This window comes from Trachymyrmex septentrionalis, unplaced genomic scaffold, assembly GCF_001594115.1.
Source record: "Trachymyrmex septentrionalis isolate Tsep2-gDNA-1 unplaced genomic scaffold, Tsep1.0 scaffold34, whole genome shotgun sequence".
In the NCBI taxonomy this organism is placed as follows: Eukaryota; Metazoa; Arthropoda; class Insecta; order Hymenoptera; family Formicidae; genus Trachymyrmex; species Trachymyrmex septentrionalis.
The window spans coordinates 1,221-11,798 of record NW_017305504.1 but is presented as its reverse complement, the minus strand read 5'-3'; the positions used below and the strand labels follow the sequence as shown (position 1 = coordinate 11,798).

The window sequence follows — 10,578 nt, the reverse complement described above, 5'->3', positions numbered from 1 at the left end:
ACCCTCCTCCTCTCCGATGGCAAAAATAAGAACGCTGAGGTGTGGACTTTGTCATCTCATCGCAGTTAATCCGCTTCGCGTGTGACTCTCACCCGTCTCGTTTCCGCAACGTCACAATCATTCTCGCCGGCAATATAAACAATCAAAGAGATCGATACGCCTTTTCACTCTGAAATCAATATAGCGCGAACACTGTTATTAGGTCGCAAAAGAGAACTTTGAGCGTTGGGAAAATATATGTCAGGTATGTCTGGAACGACAAAGTTTCTCTGAAAGCTTCATTTTCATCCGGTTATCCTTTTCATACTTGCTTCTCGTTTGATAATTTTAATAGCGCCCTTTCTGCACTCTCAGTCTCTTCTCGAGATTCACCTTCACTACTTCAGTCCAAAATTTGAATTTGGAATTTCAAATGCGCGAGACACAGAATATAGGAATGCAGGAAAATTACATTCGGGAAGGCGATATATAGATACATCGATTTGCCGAAGCGCTGCAATATAAATGGGTACACTCGGACATCGATAAAATTTTATGAAAGATAAAAAATTTAATACGATATAAAAGGTATACTTTTGATGTACATTATAAATTAACGTATAACATATAAAACTTATCCTAAATGTATCCACTGGATATGAACACTATGAACGATTATTCACCGGGTATTTACAAATATGGTTGCCAGCCACAGTAAACTCGGCATAGATTCGCAGGATCTCGCGCTTCCTGCAGGAGTCTCTCGACCTGTCCGGGAACACTGGACACCAGACCGTCCTCGGTGCCTTGCAACTTCTGTTCGATCCTCAAAAGAGCTCTCTTGGCGATCGTGTTAGTTTCCATAGATGCTAAAGCAAGTAAAAATTAATGGATTAATTCGCGTCATAATTAATCAAGATAGTCTTGCGAGTTAATAATTTATTGCTTTCAATCAAATGATCAATTCCTCTTACCTCGTCCACTGTTTTCTGAGAAACGCTTTACGACATCGCTCTGCATCTTGCAGGCCTTCTCCGGCGTGATCGCCCACGTGAAGAGTGGATCGTATAGCAGAACCTGAAGGAGGGTGATGATAATCTGCCTCTGATCGCGCAGCATTGTCATAGTCACTTCGCAACTACGCCTCATAGTACCCTCGATGCCAGAGGCACCCATGGCGACTTCGATATCCCTGGTTAATCTACAATGAAGCGGACAACGAGTTAATAAGGACAGTCGATAAAATAATCTAAATAATTTCCACCAATATAGATTAACTAATCTTGGTTCAACTCGTTCTTCATCTTTTTCTAGTTTTAAAAATCAAAAAATGATAAAGAGTAAGAGTTGAGCTGAGATTAGTTAATTTACTAATAGAAACGGGTATAAGAAGCGCCAAAAAGCGGTGATCAAAACTGATGTCTAACATTTCTATGTAAAATTTAAACACCTTTCAGTTAAATAAACTACGCGTTGATTAAAACGTCGTACTTGTCGTACTTGAAACGCAGTCATAAATTCAACCTAAAATAACACAATCTATATTGATCATCAATTTAATGAACATGCTCTTAAGCATCTTAAAATTACATAGAAATATCATTAGGCACCAAAATCCAGAGTTGACTGAATTTGACGCTTCTTGCTTATTTGTATTATTCGCATTGCGGTCTCGTTTAACTTATTATAAGGTATAAAATTCTTTAATGCGCGCTTTTCAAAAGCGAATTAATTCGTACGATAATATCACCTGAAAGGAATTGTCTCGGGAAGGGGTAGGACCTTGCCCTGCTCAAAAGCCACACCAAAATCAATGTGAACAATTTCAGCGGTGTGTTCGTCTATAAGGATGTTGCTCAAGTGTCTGTCGCCGAGGCCCAGAATGTAACCCGCGATAGACGTGGTGGCGACGCTGCGTGTGTATGTAAGAGTCCTCTCGACCCAGGTTTCAGGTGATCGATACTTCTCCTCGAAGAAATGATGGAACGCTGGCTTCATACATTTGCAGCACTCAAGAAAGACTCTCAATTTCATCTATACAAACGGAAAGATAAAGAGCTAAAGGTTCGAAAATTGATATTTAAAAGTTTAACTTTAATCTATAATTATAATAAAATTTTAATTAAAATATTAATACTTTCTCAGAGAAATTATTAATGTTAAGATTATATTTATACAGTTAAGGCTGGATTGTTTCACCTTTCAGCTCACTGTCTTACTCTCTTACTCTCTTATGTCTTACTCTTTTATTCTTGTTTATTCAATAAAAAGTAAATTACCACATATAAAGATAAAGATAGAACAACCAGCTCTTAATCTCTTTAAAAATATTAAACTTCCAAACGTTAAATTAAGTAAATCGAAAAATTTAAGAAAAATATTTATTAAAATTATATTTTACAAAATATATTCTAATAAAATTCATATTTTGATAACAGCCTGTTAGCATAATTAGTAATGGGAATAACAGAGAAATTAGCTATTATTTACCTCGTTCGATTCTTGAGCGACGTTCTTCATCTTATCTCTTGCCGCTTCCGCAGTCAGGCCGCGCGGATAATATTTCTTGTGCATACCTGGCTTGTCAGAACTGCCTACCAAGATTACCGTGATGGGTACCGTGTTGTCGCACCACTCTAGCACGCCCGACCTCTGCGTCAGCGGCACCACTTTGTACGTTTTGATACGTAGATTCCGCCGTTGCGTCTCCTTACACGTGCACAGCAGAGTATTCATCACAGTGAACACTTGCTGCATCACTGCATCTTGCCGTAGGTCATCTTTCCCCTTGACCAATTGCCGGTGTTGCACGCCATTGGTGCCGACGCAGATAATTTTTTTAGGCATGTTCACGCCACCGACGAATTCGCAGGAATCCTGATATGACCTTACGCCGACTACGTCGTCGTAATTGCCCGACGGTCTCACAGGTAGACTCATGGTTGGTAGAAGAACATTGTCCAAGTTCTTGATCTACAAAATCGATTGATTAGATACGGAATCAGATTTTGCATCGTGATCTATGGTTATTATTCTTTCCAAAGAATTTTTTTATATTCTTTTGATTTATATTCTTTAGAGCCTAAATTATTTATACTGCTTTCCGAAAGCAGTATAAATAATTTGAACGGGTAGGACCTTGCCCTGCTCAACAGCCACACCAAAATTAATAAAATAACTATAAAGTAGTAATAAAGTAAATAACTTCAGCGGTGTTCGTCTATAAGGATGTTGTTCAGGTATCTAATCAATAATTTAAAAAGTACCTTGCATATTGGCTGCTCTCGTGGTATCACATAGCGTTTATTGAAATAGCACTTGCCCTTGGGTTGCCAATAGGCAAGACTCAACAGTGCCCGCGATAGGTTTTCCATTTCGTGAATGATTGTTCGCACAGAGGAGTCGGTCAACCGACTGAGAAGCTTCTTGGCGCCTAACACGCGACGCTCTTCCTTCTTCGCATCTGTCGAATCCGATTCGTACTCGTCGTCGCTGTGCAAGTTCTTCAGCGCCAGAACCACAGGCAATGTATGATATGGATGTTCCAGAGTGCATCGTTCGAGGATCCGGAAAATTCGTGCGGAGAAGCCATACTGCTGCCTGATATCATTGCTTATGTGAGCAGCCAATTGAGGCACCAGCGGCACAAACTTGAACGAGGGTATGGTGTCCAGTTCGTCCAGTAGCTGCTCGTTCACTTCATCATCACGTATGTTGTCCAGCCAGAGTGCCACCAGCCGGAAGATTAGCAGGTTGTACTTCTCACTGCTACGCAACGTCCTTAGATAGTACTTCAAAGCTTGTGCGAGATAATTGCGCTTCTCCTGTTCGATGTTCTTCAGCTCGGCTGCGTCGTTCGTCGATTGCTTTTGACTGATTATCACGGCGCGCTTGAAATATTGATTGCTCATCATCTTCGCGTGGTCCACTTTATCCGTACTGCTGCAAGCGTATTCCTTCAGTGCCTCGTATGTTGGCGAATTCATGTATGTGCTGATTTGCTGGTACTGTGTATCAGCAAAGCGCGCCAGTGCAGCCTATAATGAAAAACATAAAATATACCAAGATAAATAAAATTCTTTCTACTGAGTTAATTAATTGAGAAGATAAATGCAATTTTACACACGTGACAAAAATAAAACTGAAGATTTAAATAGAATAACTTCAAAGATACAAATTTGTAATGTTGATATATATATATAATTTCAATAGAATATAAATTATAAATTCTCTCTATTCTAGAATAGAATAACATCCAGCGTTGACTTCTAACGCCCATTTGCATTTTGTTATTATATTTTCATTGTATTAATTTAAGGAGTCTATAAATTTTATATATTTCTTTACTTGAATTCTTATAGGTAATAATGTAAGTAATAATAATCGATTTATGCTGTTGTTGCATGCAATTTCTCAATACCGATTACTTTGCATATATTTATCCTCCTACCTGCGTGTCATGTAAATTTTCGATAACATCGGATGTTTGCTCGTCGATAGCTTCGCTGATCTCAATGGACACTAAGTAATACTTTTGTATTACTGCCTGAGGATTTTCGGACTTAGTTTCCGCCATCCAATCACCGTAGACTCGCAGAGCTTTAGCTTTCAGACTTGGTTTTGGATCCTTCTTCTCGATTAGGCTTCGTAACAGATGACGCGCTATTACCTGCTCGCCTTTCATCCATGTCAAGAGTGATTCTTGATACAGCAGTTGGTTCTTCAGATTTGTGGACAAATTTTGATGCAACTCGAGAGGTCTCAGCGCTCGGGTGGCCACCGAGAAATTACCCTGACTCTCCGCGACCTTTGCCAGGTCCAGACAAGTATCAAAGAATGCTTTCTGCACGTCTGCATTCGTCCGCAGAGATTCACGGATGCGGAACATAGTGATACGCTGCGACAGGATCGGTTCTACGTGGTCGAATTGACCGATCAAACTGATATTGTGTTCGTTCCAACGTCGCAAAATCTCCGGATACTTCTTTTCCGAAGAATCAGCTACCCAGCTTAATTGCTCAATCTCACGCAACATCCGCAGTTGCGATAGCTTTTGATTGATGATCTTGCTACTCTCAGGGCTGATCACTCGTAACTCGTGTATCACGCTCATGCGGCCGCACTCAATCGCCCGATCTATACCTTGACGGTCGTTCTCATGGAAGCATTTCAGTGCGTGATAATGGTGAGCGTGGAACGCGTTCACCAGTGACTCCATTCGTAACTGCTGAGGTTGGAAATCATTATAATTGATGATGGTGGCGTCGTTGACGGGTAGATCCCATTTGCTGAGTCTCCAGGCGCACTCATAACTAGAAGAAGAAATTCGTTTATAAATTTGTATGCTCAATTACAAATGAATAATGAGGCTATGTAGTAAGCAATATAACATCTAACATTTATTAATATAATTCTATTACAATCATTCAATTTATCTAAAACGTTTCAACTTTTATTTAACTTTCTTCAGTTATTCTACCTAATATGTTTTCCTACTATATAACTATATTAATTAATTGTTAAATATTAATTAGATACGTTTATATTAACGCCATTAAATTTGTATGGAGTGAATATAATATAACATATAAGTTTGGAAACTCGGATTCACATATGGGCTTAATAAGCGCATAAGATATCTATAATGCTAATTGTCACCAAATTTAATGACGTTAACATAAGAGTATCTAGTCATTGTTTAACAATTAATTAATATAGTTATATAATAGGGAAATATAGGTAGAATAACTGAAAAAGACTGAGTAAAAGTCGAAACGTTATAAATAAATCGAATGATTAGTAGAATTATATTAATAAATATTAGATGTTATATTGCTCGTTACATAGCCTCATTATTCATTTGTAGTTTAGCAAATCACACGAGCTTTTTGTAAAATTCATACTTTATGCTCAAGCTATCAAATAAACTATATACTTACTTTTTTATCTGCAAATTCTTATGTAATTATAGTTATACATATAATTCACCTAAATTTCTCGTCTAGGCTACCGCTCAGAAATTGCCACTGGAGAAATTGCATCCCTGAGCGGTGTAACGCGTTTGCCATCTCCATCCTGGCGTTTGCCAACAGTGAGTAATTGTTATGGGACAACTCGATGTCCAGCGCGAGCATGACCTCGTCCCAGCGATTGGTACGGGCGTAGTATTGCACACGAGAATCATGATCAAGCACATGCGACAACCCAGCTCCGGCGTCTGGATCGCTAATGTTCAAGTAGGTGTCCAGCATGATGTTTTGTAGCACTCGGCCGATTTCTGGCTGGCGTTCATAAATGTAGTTGATCCTCGGGTCACTGCTGAAATCCGGATAGTCCGTCGAGATTGACCCGCAGGCGAGTTGCGCGAACAGCAACGCTGTATAGTATGCGGAGCACTTGTGCGCCGCTCTGGCTAGGTAGACGTAATCGAGTCTTAACTTCACGCCATCCGGCAGTTGAGCGCGTATATGATTCACCACGTCCAACATACGGCGTATGATCTTCTGGTCACAACTATCGCCTTTCGACGTCGGCGATGCGGTAGTCTCCGCTTCATCGATTGCAAAGTGTTGCCTAATCAATATGAATTGATATAAATTATGAATTATGTTTCACGATATTAAATAAGATGTTTACTGAAATCTTGTAAAAAATTCCTTGAGAATTTTCAGATTTTCAAGGTATTTTTGTTAAAAATAAGATCCAAATATAAGATTAAAAAGTTTTTTAATACTTTGAAATAATGAAAACAATTAAAAAATTTTAATTTAAGTACAATTCCAAAATTTCCCTGATTTCCAATAAATTCCGTAAAAATTCTTGATTTTCAAAGGTAAAGAGAAATTCCTTGGAAATTTCAAATTTTTCTAGGTAGTAAACACCTGGAATTATTTCTTAAATTTTCCGTTGTTTAAACATTTTATACTTAAATAAATTAATAATACCTAAAAAATTGATTAACGCAATCACACATGGTATCGATAAATCTATCGTTCTCATGAATGACGAGGTAAACGATTCTTGGCAAAATCAGTTCGCAGAATTCGACGCTGAGTCGACAAACCGACAGGAAGCTCTCCAAGTAGGAGTCTGTGAAGCATTCGGCAACGCTGCAGGTAACGTTGATGATCCAATCGGCATAATTCTCGTTGTTCTGGATTGTCCACAGCTCGTTTTCTGGATTCATAACAACGCGAAATTTTGCAGTGTCCACATTGAAGGACGTCTGCCTGACGCAACGGCCGCGAGCGAACGGTCGGATATAATCGATCTTCAGAGATGTACACTCAAGGATGTTCGATAAGTCTGTTGAATATTTGAGATCAAATAGTTTCCGACCGTTGGAGGTTGACAGCACCGCATAAAGGGCTTCAGCGCTCACCTTAAATACAGTTAATACTATATTATATATTATTTATTTTAGGATTAAAAAAAAATTTTTTTAAAGAAATGTTACTTACATATTAAATTAAGAAAATATTTTAAAACTAAAATTTTAGTTTTCACTTAGGATATCACAATGCAATGAAAATTCGAGATAACACGAGATTTAATTATTATTATGTAATAAAAAATTACTTTGCGAAGTTCCACTGAATTTTCCACGAGAAAATTCGTCAACATCGCAACCGATCGATAGGTCAAAGCCTCTATTGCACAGTCTTCTTTTCGGACGAAACTTCCAGCTGGTTGCAGAGCCATTGTGAAGTCCATCGGGCCTAATTCGCCAAAGCATTTCGTGGCCTCCATCGACACGCGCGGATTAGGTGATTCTGTTAGTCTGATAAGTCTGAGAAGTGAGTTTAAAAATATTAGGATAACTGTCTCTATTGATGTGTCTTTTAGCCAATTTCCTTATTACCGAATTAATTATTAAATTATTGTTGCTTTAATTTTAACTGCTTGCAATTAATATCGGTTTTCAACTATTTCTTTTTCTTATAATATTCCTTTAATATAAAAAATGTGAATATTTTGTTTTTGAAAAATAAAAACCATGTTTTTGTCTCTATTAGTGAGTCCTCCATGCGACGATAGCCCTATTAATGTGCCTTCAATTTGTATGCCTATCCGCATTTGACTCATTTTAATATACAGTACTAAAACAGGTAATAAATTTAAGCTAATTGTTTAAGTGAATATTACATATTTTAATTATACTTATGTCAATGTACATTCATAACACAACGTTCTCAGATCCAATACAGAGCACACTAATAGGGACAAGCTTAAAATCTTGCAATACATATTATTGGATTCACATAAATTCTTAATATTTTTCGAAAAAGATTTAAAATACTTTAATAGTTAAAAAATAAAATATTATCTTTGAGATATCGTATGCATTAATAATTTAACTTAATAAAAAAAATGTTTTTCCTTATTTATTCGTGCGTCTTCTTTATATTTTTTATTGAAATACAAAAGCACACTAATAGAGACAGTTATTCTATGTGATAAAATAAAAAATAAGGAAAATAAGAGAAAAAGAAAGAAATTAAATAATATTACTATATATATTATTATATAATATAATATAATATTAACGCACATGTAATATTAATTTGAATAAAATGCATGTTTACCTGAATATCAATCTATGCAGGATGTTAGCACCATCCTCAGGATACGGACTCTGCAACTTTTGGTGTAATTTTCGCAGCTCACTTTTTCTCGTTGATAACTGCTGCGTGAAATTCGCGAGATCTTCCAGGGTGCACTCGGCGTTTTCCTCACCTATGGCATCTAGGAAACGTTCCAGCTCGCCTTCAAGGCACAGCGCAGATCCGTCGTCCAATCGGATAGTGTTATGAGTTTCTCTTACATCTTTGAAGACTTCATGATTTGGAAACGAGCCGAGTTTTGCGATGGCCTCTCGTAGTACATTTCTTTGCTCCACCACGAGAAATCTAAGTAGACTCGCAGCCATCTCGCTGATGCTGCTATTTTTCGATTGCGCTAGGCCGATCAAATTTGCCACGATAAACCGAAGGACGTCTTGAACCTCCGTGGCTCTCGCGGGCAATGCTTGTCTCAAGAACAGGTCCAGAAATTTGCAGCATGCCGCGACGAGCGTCTCGTCGCCATCACCACCATTTCTGGTGAGATGTAACAAGCTGTAGCATACGTCTCGGATCAGAAACGCGGCCATCTCATTGAAGACGGACTTCGAGAGGTCATGTGTTAGCCGCAAGCAGAAGTACGCGTACTGATGTAGTCGCTTGAGCTTACCCTCGCGAGAGCGCGACGAGTGTACAGCGCTTGCGAGCCGCAACAGTATTTTTTGCAGCGTCGCCGGTTGTTGTTCGACCAGCATGTGTGTGTTTAGAGAATGACCAGATTCTAGATAATCAAAACATAGATCCAGCACGGCTCGTGAGAAATGCGGCGGATCCGTCGCCGGAAAGCACGTAAATGAGATCGAAAGAATCTTCTTAAAGTCATCTTCATCATGTAGCCGCCGTATTAGTTCTACAAGAATGTCCTGTAAGCGAGAACGGAATAGCTGACTGAATGTTTTCGTGTTTGCGAACTCGTCTGTGTTATTTATCAGCTTGTGCATTGTGTCAGTATCGAATACAATGGCGCGTGATATCAGCCACACGAAGCAGAATGGGAAGATATCCTCGAAGATTTTATTGAAGTCTACATCGACATTCACGCAAAAAGACACGGTCTCTTCGATATCCGAAGTGCGCAGTAGAACCGGAACAATGCAGTTGACATTCTTTCTAAAGAATTCGTCGATAGTCTCGCATCCTATTGATAATAATAAATTTGATTCAATTTATATTATATAATACTTATATTAAAGATCAATTTATGTTATATATTATAAATGTCATATTTTTTAATCTTATAAAACTGTAATAAAAAATCTTTACTTGTTTCATTAGTGGATATGTCAGACGCCATAAAAAAATTTGTTTTTCATAATATTAGTACTAATTTAATATAAATAATTGAATTTTTTATTTTAAAATTACTATTATTACTATTATATTACTATTATATTACTATTATATTAATATTGCATCAAATGGCATTAAATCAACGAATATATTCTTACCCATAAGCATCCATGGAAAGTTCTGCAATTGATAATGCGCATCCTCGATCCAAGAAGTCAGCAGATAATTCAAATTATCTTCAATGAGCGACACGTCCGTCGTCGTGTGCTGCGCCGCCATCAAGAGAACCTTCCGCACCGTCTGCACATTTACTTGCTTTTCCGTTGTTAATCGCAATATCGCACACAGGGCGCGACCCTGAAGAACTCCACTGGCGCATGCCACGGAGGCCAGCGCGATCAACGCGGTCACTGTCCTGGTCTCCATTTCATCTTGCAGTTGACTTTCTCTTAAACTGTTGCTATTTCACAAAAATAGAAAAAAAAAGAATTATCAGTGCTACTCGAGAAACAACATTATTATGTATTCTTTTGAATCATGCGCAAATATTAAAAATTGCTGTGGTAAAAATTTTAAGAATTGTTCATATAATTTTTCAAAATTTTATGTCAATTTTAAAATTTTTCAGAATTTCTGAACGAGTTAATAACTTTTTAAAAAATTTTTCAGATTTTTTAAATGCAAATTG

General features: G+C 37.7%; 1 protein-coding gene across 1 annotated transcript; it reads right to left on the bottom strand.

Moving 5' to 3' along the window:
* Nucleotides 1-624: 624 nt before the first annotated feature.
* LOC108750240 (serine-protein kinase ATM) lies at nt 625-10,395 on the bottom strand. Its single transcript, XM_018489576.1, has 11 exons — nt 10,049-10,395; nt 8,565-9,738; nt 7,558-7,768; nt 6,924-7,360; nt 5,968-6,552; nt 4,430-5,291; nt 3,246-4,016; nt 2,470-2,952; nt 1,730-2,013; nt 954-1,180; nt 625-848 (listed from the first exon to the last, which is right to left on the bottom strand). The coding sequence occupies exons 1-11, from the start codon at nt 10,314-10,316 to the stop codon at nt 670-672; spliced, it is 5,481 nt and encodes a 1,826-aa protein (XP_018345078.1). The 5' UTR covers nt 10,317-10,395; the 3' UTR covers nt 625-669.
* Between the last annotated feature and the right edge of the window lie 183 nt (nt 10,396-10,578).